At 47.4% G+C, this 18,043-nt stretch overlaps 2 protein-coding genes across 2 annotated transcripts in view; both read left to right on the forward strand.

The window, feature by feature from the left end:
• The first annotated feature begins 1,336 nt into the window (after nucleotides 1-1,336).
• Nucleotides 1,337-9,657, forward strand: trmt1l (tRNA methyltransferase 1-like). Its single transcript, XM_070553881.1, has 9 exons — nucleotides 1,337-1,553; nucleotides 3,618-3,716; nucleotides 3,924-4,176; nucleotides 5,899-6,111; nucleotides 6,182-6,372; nucleotides 7,886-7,952; nucleotides 8,609-8,907; nucleotides 9,146-9,272; nucleotides 9,349-9,657. The coding sequence occupies exons 1-9, from the start codon at nucleotides 1,337-1,339 to the stop codon at nucleotides 9,539-9,541; spliced, it is 1,659 nt and encodes a 552-aa protein (XP_070409982.1). The 3' UTR covers nucleotides 9,542-9,657.
• A 630-nt stretch (nucleotides 9,658-10,287) lies between these two features.
• Nucleotides 10,288-18,043, forward strand: part of niban1a (niban apoptosis regulator 1a) — a 35,140-nt gene continuing 27,384 nt past the window's right edge. Inside the window, exon 1 of the mRNA XM_070554369.1 lies at nucleotides 10,288-10,453. Within this exon, the coding sequence (XP_070410470.1) occupies nucleotides 10,399-10,453 (55 nt within the window). The 5' untranslated portion in view covers nucleotides 10,288-10,398. The remainder of the gene's footprint in view (nucleotides 10,454-18,043) is intronic.

Below are 18,043 nucleotides of genomic sequence, written 5' to 3' on the forward strand. Positions count from 1 at the left end.
CCCTGCCCTGCCCTGCCCTGCCCTGCCCTGCAGGGCTCCCCTGCCCTGCCCTGCCCTGCAGGGCTCCCCTGCCCTGCCCTGCCCTGCCCTGCCCTGCCCTGCCCTGCAGGGCTCCCCTGCCCTGCCCTGCCCTGCCCTGCAGGGCGGCCCTGCCCTGCCCTGCCCTGCCCTGCCCTGCCCTGCCCTGCAGGGCAGCCCTGCCCTGCCCTGCCCTGCCCTGCAGGGTGGCCCTGCCCTGCCCTGCCCTGCCCTGCAGGGCGGCCCTGCCCTGCCCTGCCCTGCCCTGCCCTGCCCTGCCCTGCAGGGCGGCCCTGCCCTGCCCTGCCCTGCAGGGCGGCCCTGCCCTGCCCTGCCCTGCCCTGCCCTGCCCTGCCCTGCAGGGCGGCCCTGCCCTGCCCTGCCCTGCCCTGCCCTGCAGGGCGGCCCTGCTCAATGGTCAGCTTTCCTCGTGGGGTCACCCATAAAGACACTGGGAGGGTTAATAGTACAGTGTGTTTGTGTGATCACCAATTTGTCATTATAGCGCAACTTATGGGGGGGGGGGGGGGCATCTTTCTCAAACTAAACCAAAGAAGGGACAAGTGAAATGTGTTCATGACACTGAAGCACCAAGAACAGTGTTCTTGATTGATACGCAGTAAACACAATAAAATACCAATACTGCGCTGGGTTGGTGATAAATTCCCCTTCTGAATTACTGTTCCAGTCTGCCCCAACTCCTTCCAAAATGACGTAAAAACCATTGACATATGAAAAATGTGGACATAGCCCACCCATTGTTCCGTGAGCGGCAGGTTTAAGCCAAAAATGGGAGGTTCCCAACACTGATTTTTTTTTACCGTGTCACATGTCTTGTCACGCCCAGACAATTCAAAAATGGGAAAAGAGGTGGAGCTGAGGATGGGGGTCTTACGTTTGGAACAGGGTTGGAACAAATTAACCAATGTAGCTAATAGTTGAGTCATCTAGTCCAAGAAGCTAAGAAGGGCTCCGGGGTAGCCAATTCGCACGACAGCCTGGCGTCTGTGCGAGGCTGTAGTCATGCCGGTTGCCTGTGGAGATATAATATGGACTGGGACTATTAAATTACAAGCAGAACCTCAGACCACTGCAATTGTAGCTGGGCACCATGGCCTTTAACATCAGCTCATGCTCCACGGTTGGAGATCAGCGGGACATTAGCTATATGCTAACCCAAAGATAATTGAATTTTTCAAGGCATTTTTATGTTTATTTATTTGGCATACGCTTTTATCCAAAGCGACTTACAATTGTTAATCTATAGGGCATGTTGTGATCTGTGGGGGAAACCGGAGTGTCCAGAGGGAACCCAGGCATGCATGGGGAGAACATGCAACTCCATGCAAAAAGGCTGCAGCTGAGTTTCGAACCTGCAACCTTCTTGCTGCGAGGCAACAGTGATAACAACTACTGGGACTCTAGACTCTGGAATGACGAGACAAAGATACAAAATGTCGCCAACTTGTTCATTCCATGCCTAGAGGACTTGGTGTTGTGCATGAAAATCATGGTGGTCATACAAAATACTAGATGTAGTAGTTTTTGTTGCAGGTTGTATTCACTTTTGCTTCAACCAGTTTTAGTAACACAGAAGATTTTGTGATCCAAGTTATATTATTAACCTTGATTTCATGTTACGGAGTTAAACAAGTGTTCAGTAAAACCCAGCCTTGTGAAAATTTTGGAAATTGTTCGATAGATAGATAGATAGATAGACAGATAGATAGATAGACAGATAGATAGATAGATAGATAGATAGATAGATAGATAGATAGATAGATAGATAGATAGATAGATAGATAGATAGATAGATAGATAGATAGATAGATAGATAGATAGATAGATAGATAGATAGATAGATAGATAGATAGATAGATAGATAGATAGATAGATAGATAGATGATAGATAGATAGATAGATAGATAGATAGATAGATAGATAGATAGATAGATAGATAGATAGATAGATAGATAGATAGATAGATAGATAGATAGATAGATAGATAGATAGATAGATAGATAGATAGATAGATAGATAGATAGATAGATATATAGATGATAGATAGATAGATAGATAGATAGATAGATAGATAGATAGATAGATAGATAGATGATAGATAGACAGATATAGAGATACAGTAGATATAAGTAGATATAGACATGAATAGATAGATGATAGATAGATATAGACATAGATGGATAGATGATAGATACCGTAAATCCTCTAATACAGGCCCGGGCCTGTATTTGACTCAAGCTCATCAAGCTCCAGGCCTTTATTGGAAGGAGGACCAGAATTAGAGGCAAAATGACCACCAAACAGAAAATAAAAAGAAAGACTTGTGCTAAACATGGAAAACTAAATGTTGTTGTTGTTTTCACCTTTGTTGCCCTAAATGAGTGAAACATGCAAAAATACACAGTTTCATTAATTAATTTCTTGGCTTTGGAAGTTAAAGCATGGAAAAAAGCATATTACCTTTCTGAAATCCTTTCTTTTTGTTTTACTTTTCCATGATTTCTTTCTCCATAATCAAAGATAAACAGTAATGTTAGAGAACAAGTAAATAAAACAATGAAAAGTTATGCATGTATTCAAGTCTGGAAAAATAGTCTTGGACTTTTATGAACTTATTATTTATTTATTTATTTGCAGCATGCAAATACATTTTTCTTAATTGTTCAAAGAAATTAGTAATGCAAAGCAACATGAAAAAAGGTCTTTAAAATGGAAAAGGTGAGAAATAAAGATGACAACAAATTTAATAATGACAACAACAATAATAATAAGAAAAAGAAGAAGAGTAGTCTTTAAACTGAGTGAATAAGTCATCTAATCTCAGTAGTTTTTGATGATTAAGGGATTTATTTAGAAAAAGAGTGTTATAAACAAAATAATGAGATGGCAGCATTAATTAAAGGAAGTCATTTGGTCTCAGTTTGTGATGAACCAAAAACAAAAGCGGAAAAATTTTTACTTTAAAGAGCAAGTCACCCCCTACCAGACTCTTACTCCACTCCCACTTCCCGTTTGAAAAATGCAAAAAATGCTGTTGTCTGGCAGTCTACACACACACACACACACAACATTGTGGCCTCATAATGTACCAGCTGACGTCATAGTGTACTTCTTAGCCTATAGCATTGGCAGATTAAATTTAAATGCAATGCAGAGTTTTTACCTGACAACTGTGCAACAATGACAGTTTTAGGCAGAATATTTAAATTTTAACTAAAATGCACTTAAGTGCCAAATGATTGACTGCATGTGTCTACAGCATGGTTAGACACTCATTTATATAGTTAATCAGCAAAAAAGAAGTGGATTTGGGGGTGACTTGCTCTTTAAATTCAAAGTTAAGGCCACAAGGGGGCCCCAACCAACACACACACACACACACACACACACACGCAAGCACACACACACACACGCACGCACACACACGCACACACGCACACACACACGCACACACACACACACACACGCACACACACACACACACACACGCACACACACACACACGCACGCACACACACACACACACACACACGCAAGCACACACACACACACACACACACGCACACACACAGTGTGAACCGTGGGTTCTGGTTCCAGGCAGCTGGTGTTCTGCTCGTTGGCGGTTCTGGCGGAGGAACGGAACCCGCTGGAGTGTCTGGACGCGTTCGGAGCTACAGGTGAGGAGTTGGGGCGTCGGGACGAGTGTGTCTGAATCGGCTGCTCTGACCTGCAGGTCAGCTGATTCATGCAGCTCGTGTCTTTTGTTTACGCTGGAGCTTCGTGGCCATCCAGACCAACGTGGACAGATGTTTAACATCTGCAGTCCTACCACCAGCTCCAGGTTTAAAGCGTGGGAGACGGATGAACCTCTGTTTTGTCTCCAGGCATCATGGGCCTCCAGTGGGCCAAACACCTGCGTAACGCTGTCAGAGTCACCATAACGGACATCAGCGACACCTGCGTCAAAATGATCAAAGAGAACTGTGAGCTAAACAACATCCGGGTGGACGGAGGCCAGCGAGGACCCCGGGGCCCCGACCGGGCCGGTGCCGAGGCTGAGATGACTCCTGTCGCTACCGTGGAGGTCGCCAAGATGGATGCCAACGTCATCATGCATCTGCGATCTTTTGACTACATGTGAGTGAACCGAGGACACAGACCAGTTAAAGGAGATTCATGTGGGTGACTTGGCATCACCCAACAACAATAGGGTGGGGGTGTGGTGTGGAGGGGAGTCAGCTGGAGGAGAAGGAAGCTTCAGACGGCAGGATCTGGAGTCTTATTTCCTGATATGTGGACATCTCACCTCTGATTGGCTAACAGCAACACGACTCTACCACTGACTCAGTTTGCTCTGCAGCATTGATGTTTTACCTCCACTAATAACACAAGCCTGGAGGAGTTCTGCTGTGTGGTGGAGTTGCTAATGCTAACGTTAGCTTCTACTAGCAGAGACGTTCTCTCCTGTTTCCTGGATGCTAAACCAACAACAGCCTTCCCCGTCGTGAGTCCAGATGGGTGAGTCCATGAATGTTAGTGACAGGATGACGTAGATCTGTCAGGATTTTCTATCCTAGAGTTTCACCGTCGGTTTTCTATCAGAAGCTGATGCAGGAGATAGGTGTAGGAGACTATTATCTATCAGAAGCTGATGCAGGAGATAGGTGTAGGAGACTATTATCTTTCAGAAGCTGATGCAGGAGATAGGTGTAGGAGACTATTTTCATGTTCAGCCTGTGTGAAACACTCACCCCCAAATTCCACTACCTCCGCTCCGGTCCGGTCCGCCCCCGCCTTTCGCAGCCGCTCGCTTCCGAACTCAAATTATACTGGTACCCGCTCTACAACGGCTCCGCTCCGGTGCGGAAACCTGAGGGGGGCAAACAAGCATGCGCGGGATTTTCGAGATCTTGCGATACAGTCCGAGCAATAAACGCGGAAGTTAGATCCAAACACCCGTTGTGTGGGAGAAACATCGGCATGAACTGTTTAATCTGCCCATCATTTGTGTTGAGAGATCAGCAGTGTTTGGATCAACAAAGTGTGACTACTTTGATAGTGGAAACTGTATTTATGGCTTATTTTTGTGCATTTAAACTTCAGCCGTCATTGATAGTTGTTAAAAGTTGTTAAACCTGTGCATATGAAACAAAAAACGCCTTTTGTTTATCGATTTATTGTGGAATAACTGAAGTTGTGCTTGCTCCTTTTCCTGTTGGGCCGTTGTGATTTCTGTCCATTTACTGCGGAGGTGCTCCGGCGTCCGGCGAAAATAGGATCGATTCTATTTTTGCCGGACGCCGGAACAGAGGGCAGCGCACGGCGCCGCACTGCCGGACCACGGCCGCAGTAGTGGAATTGCTCTGATTGACTACAACGGGACCGATTTTGCTCCGGCGTTCGTGTCGGAGCGGAGCGCAGCGGAGCGGAGGTAGTGGAATTTGGGGGTCAGAGTGACCCGTTAGAATCAGAAATAATCATTAAAACGGTTTTCCAGTGAACCACACCTTTAAGATATTTAAAAGCAGATCATCCAGGGCGACGGTGGCACAGAAGTTAAGTGCAGGTTGCAGGTTCGAGCCCCACTTAGTGTGTCGCTGTCGTTGTGTCCTTGGGCAAGACACTTAACCCCCCTTGCCTGCTGGTGGTGGTCGGAGGGACCGGTGGCGCCAGTGCTCGGCAGCCTCGCCTCTGTCAGTGTGCCCCAGGGCAGCTGTGGCTACATTGTAGCTCATCACCATCAGTGTGTGAATGTGTGTGTGAATGAGTGAATGACTGATTGTGTTGTAAAGGGCCTTGGGGGGTCCCAGGACTCTAGAAGGCGCTATATCAAATACAGCCATTTACCATTTCTTCCAGCCACCTGGAACCGTTTGGTACTGCTGTGAACTACCTGGACGCCGCCTTCAGGAACATCCGTAACCTTGGCATTATCTCCATAACGTCCACGGACACAGGTTCGCTGTATGCCAAGTCGCCCAGCGTCACGCTGCGTCACTATGGCTGCCACATCGTTCGTACCGAGTACTACAAGGAGCTGGCAGCACGCATGCTGGTGGCCTCCGTGTGCAGGTGGGTCTCCCGCCCCAGAATCCTCCTGGTGTGGTTCAGGCCGCTCCTGACTGTGTTGTTGCTGCTGCAGGGCGGCTGCACGCTGCAACAAAGGCATCGAGGTGCTGCTGACGGTGGCGCTGGAGCACTTTGTCCTGGTGGTGGTGAGAGTTCTTAGAGGCCCGTCGCAGGCGGATGAGTCAGCCAAGAAGTTACGGAAACTGATGCATTGTCAGTGGTGCGAAGCGAGGGTGTTCCTGAAGCTTGGAAACATGGTGGACGGTGAGCCGCTCTGATGGGGTGGGGGGGCCACACCTGTTCAGATATTTAAGAGCATGTCTTCTTTCAGCCACCTGAAAGCTGCTCATCAGTGTGTCACCGTGCCAGTTAGCTAAAGGGCAAATCATTTAGACGTTTATTTAAACGTGGACGCTGATCTTTGAGCCTCGATGCAGCATTTAAAAAGTTGTTGGAGCTTAAATGTCCCGATGCAACACACAATCAGGGTTCGAGCCTGAAGGGTTCCGGTTCTGATTCCAGTTCCTCGTTTTCATTCGGGTTCCTATCGATTCCCGATTCCGATTCTTTCAGGTGGCCGGGTCCCAAAACATGACATGATGCCAGTGAGCCAGCTGATCACAGGTCCTACCTGATGAAATATTCTGAACTTCAACATGAATTTTATTCTACGAAAAATAACATCACCTTCATTTACGCATTTTAACGAGCTTCCTCTGGTGCAACCTTTACCTCTTCAGCAGACGGGTTTGTTTACATTGTTGCCTCTGCAGTGAGTGTGTGTGTGTGTGTGTGTGATTGTGTGTTTGCAAAAGAAAGAGAGCAGGGAGTAAATTAATAAAATATTGTGGTTCCAAGTCTCCAAAAGCAACACAGCTCACGCCCACCTTGTGTTTATTTTATGAAGGATGACATCACGGAGTTTAGATCCATTCAGTTTATTTATAAAGCGCCAAATCACGAGTCGTCTCAAGGACCTGCACACAGTAAACAATACAGGTCAGGTCATTAAGCCAATCAGAAATAATGTTTCCTATATAAGGAACCCAGCAGGTCGCATCGAGTCACTGACTAGTGTCAGAGACTTTACAGCAATCCTCATACTAAGCAAGCATGCAGCGACAGTGGAGAGGAAAACTCCCTTTTAACAGGAAGAAACCTCCAGAGAATCCTGGCTCAGTATAAGCAGCCATCCTCCACGACTCACTGGGGATCGAGAACACACACACACACACACACACGCACGCACGCACGCACGCACATACACACACACACACACACACACACACACACACACACACACACACACACACACACACACACACACACACGTTTCCATGGTTACATTGTGATTTCTTAGTAAATATTCTATTAGGTGAGAGATAAACTTTATTGTATTTATCCTAGTGGATCTATAATTAAACGGATAAACTAGTAGTAGCACATCCAACGTCAAAGAGAGTAAAAAGTTATTATCAGGAGAGAGAGAATGTTTAAGTGGTTAGCAGCAGTGTGCTAGACGATGGCCCCCTCCATGAGGCCACCACAGCTCAGCAGAACATCGTTGTAGCTTCTTCTGGGGAGAAAAACACTTAGGATTATGCTTATTCTTCTCAATTAACGCTGAGAAATAAGCAGTTCTAGTTTGTCGAAGCTTATTTTTATAAAGCACAAGACTATTTTTCCAGGATAGGTAGGCCTCCTCATGGTGCGTAGAGCGCCATGTTTTTGTTTAGTGTTTTAATAGGAAGCTAAATCCACACCTGTCTCCTTACAGACACGCTGCCCTGTGACTGTCATGGAAGTCTGCCTGGGAAGACGGCGGTGCAGCTGGGACCTCTGTGGTAAACACACACACTCCCATGTTTTTTTCTTGTTTTGTAGGCTTTGTACTCATCATTAGACATTTTATCGATCCAATGTGCTAAGTATCTTTTTAAACATACACAGGGCCTGCTTATTGGGTAAAACTTTATCTGTAAAAAATATAGGGGGCCCAGAAATGTTGGTAGGGCCCATAATTTCTGCCGACTCTCCTGGCTGTTTGTACGCATGGTCAGAGCTGTTCTGATATTTGAAACCATCTCTACACACAAGTATGAGATGGTGAATACCACACAAAGTGTAAAAGGGTTCCACAGATCTGCGCGTAAGTACGATTGATAAATGAGCGCCCTGGTCTTTGCATATGAGATCCACTCCATTAGCTCAGTTTATGCAACTCAGACTGCTTGTTAGACACGTATAACTGAACATCATCAGCATATGAATGATGAGATACATTTTTACAGCGTCTGACCTTCCAAAAAGAATTGGTCCTTAGGCTGACCCCTGAGGGACGCCTTAGAGCAAAGGCAAGGCTTCAGACATGTTATTAAAACACAAAGAATGATCTGTCTGCCAGTTAGGAGGGAGACCTCTTCAGGACTCACACGAATGGCCCACATGGTCTACGTGGCCCCTTTAGGCTCCGGGTTACGGGGTTAGTCTGTGTGTGCAGGTCCGGACCGCTCTTCAACACTGGCTTCCTGAGAAAGATGCTGTCTGCTGCCGTGAGGCACAGCATGGAAGACATCCAGCCACTTGTCAAAACGCTGATCTGCGAGTCTGAGGGCACCACCCTCAAGTCTCTGGTCCATGGGTCATCAGTCCTCACCAGCCAGGGTAAGGTCTCCTCTGTGACCCCTCTGGTGTTTGCAGGACCAGACTGTGACTCTTCTGTTTCCTCTGCAGCGGAGTGTGGAGTTGTTATTAAGACGTTACAGAGTGGAGATGAGGCGAGACTCGCTGACCTGACTGGTGAGTCGGTCCATCCTGTTCTCTACAATCATCTGAAAACAAAACCAGCGGAGGTTAAAACGGACTTGGGGGCTCTGAAAAGCCGAAACAAGGGATTCTGTATTTAGACCTACAGGTTCAGGGGTATCCACTAGGGGGCAGTGTTGCTTTATTTAGTCTGTTAAATACTTGGATTCTGGTGCTTTCTTCATCCTTTTTGTTTGTTCTTCGGCTCAGTGAAGTTTTAGTTTCCCTGCAGGTAAAAGGAAAAGCGGGGAGGAATCTGGGAACGTCCTGAAGAAGCTGAAGCCTGATGCGTCTCTGGAACATCCTCCTTTCTACTACAGCATCCACCGACACAGCATCAGAGGCATGAACATGCCCAAGTGAGTGACCTCTGGCCTCCAGGCATGTGATTTGCAGCCCTGCTCCGGTCCTAACACAAACTTCCTTCTGCTGCAGGTTGAACAAGTTCCTTCAGTACCTGATGGAGGCCGGCTTCAGGGTGAGCCGGACTCACTTTGACCCGACGGGGGTTCGCACCGACGCCACGCTGCAGCAGTTTAAGTCCGTCCTCACCAAGTACAGCGTCCCCACCTTCACCAAGGCCGCCACGTCCACGCAGACTAGCGTGAGCTCGGAAAACCCCGCCTGAACCGGCTGAATCACCGGCTCTGCTGGTCCTTCAGCAGCTTCCGGATTCTGTCCGTTTCGTTAGGAATGTCTTCTCTTTTTGGCTTTTTAAACACAATAAAATCTTTGTGGAAAGCATCATAAAAATGTTCTGATGTGTGTTAAGTTTAGTTCTGGTCGCCCACAGAAGCAGGTTCTCCTTCAGGCTGCAGCTGCACAGCCTAAAGGAATGGATGCACGGCACAGTTAAACAGCTGCTGCTGACCAAAGTGCTTCACAGCACGAGAACACACATCACCGTGCAGTAAACAAACAAATAAATACATAAACAAACAAGTAAATGCATAAATAAACAAATCAACGACTAGATTCAAATATGAAATCCAAGTTAAAACCGGTTCTGGACGGTCGTTGGGAAGAGCCGGCTATGAACTAATATTCCTTTAGTTTCAAAGCTTCTGACTGATAAGTAATAATGACGTCACTAAGCTGCTCCCGGAGTTACTGACGTCATGTTTGTGTTTAGATGGAGAAACTTCAAAAATGTTTCAAAACCTGAAATTCTCTTTAGCTTGACCCCGATGACGTCACGGGGGGCAGTTGTTTTGTGTGACACACACACACACACACACACGCACGCACACACGCACACACGCACACACACACACACACACACACACACACCTCAGATCAGATGTTTGGAAGTTTTAGCTACGGGGCGGGAGACGGGACAGCGTCACTAACCCATGTGGGGGAGGAGACGGGGGAGGAGGCGGGGCGGGGGTGGTGACTCCCCCTCTCCTCCCCAGCTCCAGAGGAGACCCGCTCCCACCTGAGGAGAACCAAAGGCTACCTGCGGAGCTTCCCGTCAGAGGAACCATGGGGACCTCCGCCTCCACCCTGCTGGATGAAGCCAGGTCCAACTACATCAAAGGTAAGAACTAGAACCGACCCGGTTCGACTCAGTTTGCCCGCGACGCGGTGGACACGCGCGGGGCGCTCATCGAGTTCGAGCCGGTTCTGGATGTCAGAACTTCCCTCTGGAGTTCAGGTGGACCAAAGACATCGGAGCTGGGTCAGGTGGTACCGACGGAACCAGAGCCTGGGGGAACCGGTCCGCAGGGATTTGGTTTCCGATGCTGACCCGGGTTCTGGTTCTGTTTCCTGGTTCCCTGCTGGGACCGCGATGGGCGTGTCCGGGAACATCAGAGCTGCTGCAGGTGCACCAGCAGGTGACCCTGGTCCTGTCTGGTCTTCTGGTTCTGGAGGTTCGGTCTCACCTGGTCCCAACTTCTGGCTTCACTTCTGTTGCATCTAGAAGTTTGGATCGGAACCGTTTTTAGGGCAAGTATGAAACACACCTGATGAATGACGGCTCTGGTTGCCATGGAGACGTGGTTCAGGAGGTTCGGAACATTAAAAAAGTTCCATCTGGATCTGCAGCTGCCTCATGAACGGATCCGGGTTCTGTTAGGATCCGGATCTTTAAACTGAGCTGTTGGTTTGTTGAGGATCTCGAACCGGACCGTTTCTGTTGGTCATCAGATATTATTTTAATGTTCACCATAAATCAGCTGATTTGGATCCGTGGGTTCTACTCTGGGTTCCACCTGACGGTTCTGTTGTGACCCATCAGAGGCAGCCGGGTCACGTAACAAAACTGGGTCGACCCGCAGAACTCGCTAAATGCGGAGAAACCGGATCCTGGAGACCAGGAAGTTTCTTGCTTCCACATGCTGCTTTGCCTCGGCTGTTACCATGGTTACATAACTGTCTGATGTTGGAGGAAACCAGGCCAGGAGGCCCATCTCCTGATCTGGGTCCTGGTCCAGCTCGTGCTCCAGGACCAGCAAAGGCACAGATGACCCCCCACCTGAGTCACCTCTCAGGGGGCGCTGTGGCGGGCTCTCGGCTGGGTTGGACGAAGCGCGGTGGATCTGCTCTGGGGGGAGATCAGAACTCTGATGGCTTAAACTGACTTTTAATTCTGTTGCTGTTATTTTAATCTTGTATTTTATGACTTTTATTTTGGTTTTATGTGGATTTTTTGAGTTTATTCTCCTACTTTAGCCTGTTCAGCACCTTGGTGGCAGAACACACGTCTGTAAGGTGCTTTTTTAAATAAAGATGATGATGATGATGATGATGATGATGATGATGAAGATGATGAAGAACGTTGTCAGGCGTCGTGTTGAAGGTCATCCGAGGCTGGAGGGCCCTGAAAAGTCCCACCAGGATCTGGTTTAGCTGAGTGGAATCGACAAAGCAGAAAATATGTTCTATTAAAAATAAAGACGTTCTTTGTGTCAGAGAACCTCCTGCTGAACAAGCAGAACCACGGTTCCACTGATCCAGAACAGATGAGGAACACTACAGCTGAGGCTGCTCCTGCTCAGGGTGAGATGAGCAGCTGAAGTTTCAGAGAGGCGAGAGGATCCGTTGTTGGTTCATGTGGAAACTCCGTTCTCCAGGTTCTGCTGGAGCCGGTTCAGGTTGTGCATCAGAACAGCTGATGTTCCAGACTCTTCTCTGCTCCGGGGTTGGGGTTATGTTCTTCAGACTCAGTGAAGACCCTTTTTAGTGATTTATTTTATACCTCTTTAATCCCGTCTGTTTATCCGGGTCTGGGTCACAGGGACAGGTATGCCTAAACCGCCCCAGCAACCTCCACCTTTGGGGTCACCAGGCGCTGCCTGGCCAGCGTGCAGCACCTCCTGGGTTGACCCAGGGTCTCCTGCCAGCAGGACATGTCTGAAACACCAGGAGGAGTCCAGGAGGTGCAGGGGCGTGTCCGGGGAGTGGCCTGGGGTAGCACATGCCACCCTTGGAATCTGATTGGCCACCCCAGGTGTCACCACACTAATTTACCTTCAAATAGGCTTTTCATTGTCCACAAAAGGCTTGGGGGTGAAACAAACAAAGCATAATCATTGGTGCCACCCATGCACAAAGTTGTGCCTCACCTGGGCCACCCCATTTTAAAAGATCTGGACACGCCACTGAGGAAGTGTCCTGACCTAATGCTCTCCCTGCAGAGCGATGCTTTTGTTTTGACAGGCTACACGTGATGCTTTTATTTTGATGAGCTGTGTTGCAACAATCCCAGGGGTTTTTTTGGGTGAAGAGACTCCAAACGTTTGATCATGTCTGAATCAGGAGGCACGTCTCCGCTCGTCAGCCGGACAGAAACGATTAATGATCCTTTTGGCGTTTTCCTCCTCGTCTGACGTTTCTGGGGGTTTACGACCCCGATAGAAAAACGAACCTCTGAAATCACATTTTCCGCCACCAGTCTGACTCACGTTTCCAGTCTCTAACAAACTGGGGGAGGAAAAAGGGAACGCAGATTCACGATGAACTCGTTAAAATGTCATCTAAACGTTCTGCGGTACGTATTTTCGTACGGTCCACATTCTGCAGATTCCCTAACTCTGCAGATGGTTGTGGAGCAGAAACCTCAGAGCAAACTCTTCCTCATCACACGTTCACATTCTCATGGACGGAAGGTTTGAGGGTGAATCTCCAGCAGCTTTCGTTCTGCCGGTTTGTTTCCTCTAGATGTTTCACAACAAACAAACCAGATGTGTTCTGGATTCGTTCAAAGTTCCTCGTGACTGAACGCTGAGTCATGGTCCCTGACCGCCAGCTTCAGGTCTGAACTGATGATAATCTCCTGATTCACATCCTGCTGCCAGGGATTAGACCAAGCTGGCCATCAGACAATAATCAGAATATATTCTCAGGTTTTTCAGTGATGAGTCGGCTTGATCTCAGACTTGTTCCTGAACAGCCTCTCTTCTGACACGGTTGACCCCACAGCACCTCAACCAACAGACCTGGTGACTCGGTGGGGATCTCTGTAACCGGTCTAGACTGGTTTAGATGGTACCTTTCTAACAGAAGTCACAGCGTCTGTAGAAACCAGATCATGTCCGATTCTACTGTAGCGTTGAGAGAGGCCACATACGTGTTAAATGATCAACAAGATGGGATGGCTCCATATAAATACGAAATATCAACCTGATGGATCTTTGAATGTTTAATCAGAAAATTCTAGTTTCTTTTACTTTTTCAGGGACCATAAACACACTTCGTATTAATTCAGACAGAGTCAGTATGTAATTTATAAAATGAATGTATTTCTATTTCCCTAAACTACTGATTATACTAGACAGGGTATGGATGATGATGGAACGGAGCTAGATGTTTTAGCGAAACCTTTCCTAAGTAGCTGAGTTTGTGGAGTCTGAGTTGTAAAATGTATTTGGCTGTATGGTTTGATCTTTTAGAGGTTTGTTTATAAAACCATCCGACACAATTTGTGCCGAGTCTACGCACCCTTGTGTGAAGATCCCCAAGCAAACCAGGGGGTCACAAGGTCAGGATGGACACTCAGGCCTAGTCCACACGTAGCCGGGTTTTTTTAAAAACGAATATCCGCCCCTCCAAAAACTTGCATCCACACCACCTCGTTTTAAAAAGAGACTGTCCACACGTACCCGGATAAATACGTTGTTAAGGACATGTCAGACCTGTAGGCGGCAGTACTTCCCTCGTTCTTAACCTCGTCCTTCGTCTGTGGTCTTCCACAAGGAGCAGTAATTCCGCTTGTAAAAACAAACAAGCAGAAAGCGCTTGGACCAATGATAAAGCGAGCTCAGCTCTGAGGGCATCCATGCTGTCGGCTAGTGTAAACACAGGTCGCACACGTGATGTCAGCATTTTTTTGTCGCGGAAAGTGACGTTGCGGACCTTAAAACTCCGGTTTTGTCCGTCCACACGCAGACACCCAAAACAGAGAAACATATCTACGTTTTGGCAGATCCCCGGCTACGTGTGGACAGGGCCTCAAGCCTGGTTTATGCTTCTCCGTCAGCTCCACAAGCGACAGACACGCACGGGTTGACGGAAGCGTTTTGCTCTCATACTTCTCCGTCTCCTGGAGAGTGTTGCCACGCAATTACCCGCCAGGACAACAGAGGGCGTAACGCTGTTCTGTGGTATCCTGTCATGTATCGGTCCAAGATAGTGTGTTTATATTGTGTTTTTTGTGTATATAAGAGACTTTTAACACGGACATATTTGTCTCTCATTCTCCCACCTCTTCATGCGCTCCCCACCTCTAAACCCACGTTTCCTGTCATTTCCGTCCACAAACAAAACGTTTGCTGCGTATCTTTTCACTCCTCCAGTCACGAGAGGATGAAACGTTCATGTTTTTAGTTTTTTCGCGAGGTATTCTTCAAGCTTCTCCGTGTCTGCCGCTGGTTAAACTCGGCTCTCTTTGCAATGGCGGCGCTGTAAACAACAGCGGCGTCCTGACCAATCACAAGCTTGCGTAATCCGTCTCGTTCGACGGATGTTTAAAAATGTGGGCTCGACTCCGTACGTTCTTGCGTGCCTGCCGGAGCCCTGCGCAGGGACGGATAATGGCGTTGCGTGTCTCCGCACTGACGCAGACGGAGAAGCATGAATCAGGCTTCAGAGGGACACAGAGGGAACGTTTAACGGGAGACACGTGGCTCAGATCTCTGGCTGTAGGAACACAAACTGGCTCTTAAAACTCGTTCACTGCCAACGACGACTAAAGTCGTCACTAGCATGTTTTTACTGTGTGGGCGTCGGACGAGCCCCCGCACCGCGAGAACAAACATCTCAGCTCTGAAGCCGATCTTCATCCGCATACGTCACACGTCACGTGATCAGGAAGCAGAACATCCATGTGTTAGGAGATCGTTTTGGGCTTTTCCTGTAAAAAAAAGTGAGGCGCGAACCGGAAAAGCTTCTGCCGATCACAATTCAACAACGGATTATGAAAGAACGGATAACGCTCGAAACGCGCGGATTCTTCCTGATGTAAGAAATGAGGCTTTGTTTTGGGTGTTTTGGCGTCGACATCATGCTAGCGCGCAACGTTCTGTCACTCTTAAAAAAAACAGTAAAAACGGTAAGAAACGCTGGCAGCGAATGAGTTAACAGCTTTTTTTAAGAACCCATCAAGAAACGGCTGCACTCAGACCAGCAGCTAGCTCATCAGTCCTAAAGGACGTAAGAGGCTCTTTTGGCTACTTAGGCTAAAGTAGGAACCAAACATCAGTTTGGCCCAGAAACACCTCAGAATGGCTGAAAATGACTTAGTAGTTTATTTGTTGTTTTTATTTATTAATTGAACAAACAAAACAAACAACTTTCATAAACAATAAAGACAGAAAGCACCTCTGTTTCCTGACTTAGAAACGTTCAGGATCCAAACACGCCAAATAAAAGTTGTGATCCTGAAACAGGATTCCAGATAGACAGACATGTGGGCGAGAATAACGCCCAGAACAACCTCACGCACGAATGAGTCCAGTCAGAAAACCCGAGTTTGGTCTTTTGGAGTGAGAAGCATTGGCTGGAACAGACGCCGTTTGTCTTCATGTTGTCACTCGGCCTCCAGCTGCCATTACAGCAGCACTCAAACATCCAGACGAATGTGGGAATAAATGCTCCGCTTCCCTCAAACAGAGGAAAATGGAAAACTCTCAGCTGGATACCCACCTGTTCAGCGTCTGAGAACACGCTCGTCATTTGGCCCGGATTCAGGAACCAGAACAAGTGAATAAAGGAAGAAGTGAACAACATACTGATTTCCTGTTTGTAGTTAAAGGGACATTATGGAAGTTTGACAGCCAAAACATGTATAGAAATAATAAATGTCTTCTTCATACATTCTCCTGCAATGCCCTGGTCCTGTAGAATGAGCCCTGGCATTTTTACTGGGATTGCCTGTTTTTCTGTAAAATCACAGAAAAAGAGAGATGCTCGGGTCGAGCAGGCTGCTTCATGCGCGTTCACGCTCAGGCATCGCCCGTAGCATTTGCTATCCGTAGCTTTAGCAGCAGAGAGAGAGGCAGTGCCAACTTAGCGACTAGTGATGAACCTGCTACATTTCTGAGGACGCTTAGCTACTTTCTTCTAGATATTTCCTGCAAATTAGCAACAAAATAGCCATTTTCGCTCCGAATCGTTCTTTGAACGTTGTTTCAGCTGTCATCAAGGATATAAAAGTTACAGATACGAAAGACGATACTGGCGCTGTAGCTCATCTAGTAAGACGTCGGACTCTCGTGCAGAAGATCCGGGTTTGATTCAGGATGCGAACATAATTCATCCATCCATCGTCTGAACCCGCTTGTCCACGCAGGGTCACGGGGTGGCTGGTGCCTATCTCCAGCGGTCAATGGGCAATCAGGCGGGGTACACCCTGGACAGGTTGCCAGTCCATCGCAGGTGAACATAATTAATTTAGAGTTTCTTTTTTACATTAATGGTATATTTTTTACAGTAAGATGCCCACATTTTTATTTGAGACTCGCCGAACGGCATTAAATTCACAGATAAAAAAGATGTGGGTTCCACTTTCATTTTGGAACAACTTTTCAAGCAAGGGAAGGGAATGATCTGAGCATGCAGGAGGACTGACCCATCATAAACCTTTGTCGGCTGTGCTGAAGAGAAAGGTACAGAACCACATTATTTAATTAATTAGCTGCGTGTTCTCCTGTCCTCTGTGTGTGTGTGTGTGTGTGTGTGTGTGTGTGTGGGTGCCCACACACACACACACACACACACACACACACACACACACACACACACACACACACACACACACACACACACACACACACACACAAACAAAAATTTATATTCGGCTGAGTCCAGATGAGCCAAGTAAGGTAAGGCAAGGAAACGCCATCAGAGGAGCCGTCTGCCCCGGCAGCATCAGGTCTTCCACACTAAGTCAGGACGCACAGAGGAGGGGGAGCATAGACCCCCACCTCCACTTAACACTACCTACCTGTAGAGCGCCCAGGAAGCAACAGTCGACAACCGCCCCCGGGGCAGAGGGCCCCCCCACAGAGAAAACACTGGATGAAATGAGTAAAAATATGAAAATAAAAGAGCTAATATAAATGACAAAAGTAAGAAAATAAGTAATAAATAAATTCATATAGACAGTAAAATAATAATATTATATAATGAAACTGCTAAAATATAATCATATAAAACGAGAAATAAAACTATAGTAAATAATTAGATAAAAGCTAACCTAAATAGGTGGGTCTTGAGCCTGGACTTAAAATCATCAACAACCCTGAGGTCCTCCGGCAGCTCGTTCTAGAGGCGAGGGCCGTGATACTGGAAGGACGCCTCGCCGTGAGTGTGTGTCCTGACTTTAGGGATGACCAGGAGACGCCTGCCAGAGGAGTGCAGAGGCCGTGAGGGTTCATACGGTAAAAGCAGTTCTGAGAGATTAGAAGGCCCCAGACCGTTAAGACACTTAAAAACCATCAGAAGAACCTTAAAATTGATCCTGAAACATACATAAAAAAGTCCTAGGTCTCACTTGTGCGGCCAGCTGTTGGAGGCAAAATAACCCCGTAGCAAAAAGTCTTCCTGTGCTTCAACAACAGACACTAAACTAGATGCTAAAATATAAATCGTAACGGGTCACATCCACACCCAACGAGTCCACGGTCCA

Source organism: Nothobranchius furzeri, chromosome 8 (genome assembly GCF_043380555.1).
Source record: "Nothobranchius furzeri strain GRZ-AD chromosome 8, NfurGRZ-RIMD1, whole genome shotgun sequence".
Taxonomy (NCBI): domain Eukaryota; kingdom Metazoa; phylum Chordata; class Actinopteri; order Cyprinodontiformes; family Nothobranchiidae; genus Nothobranchius; species Nothobranchius furzeri.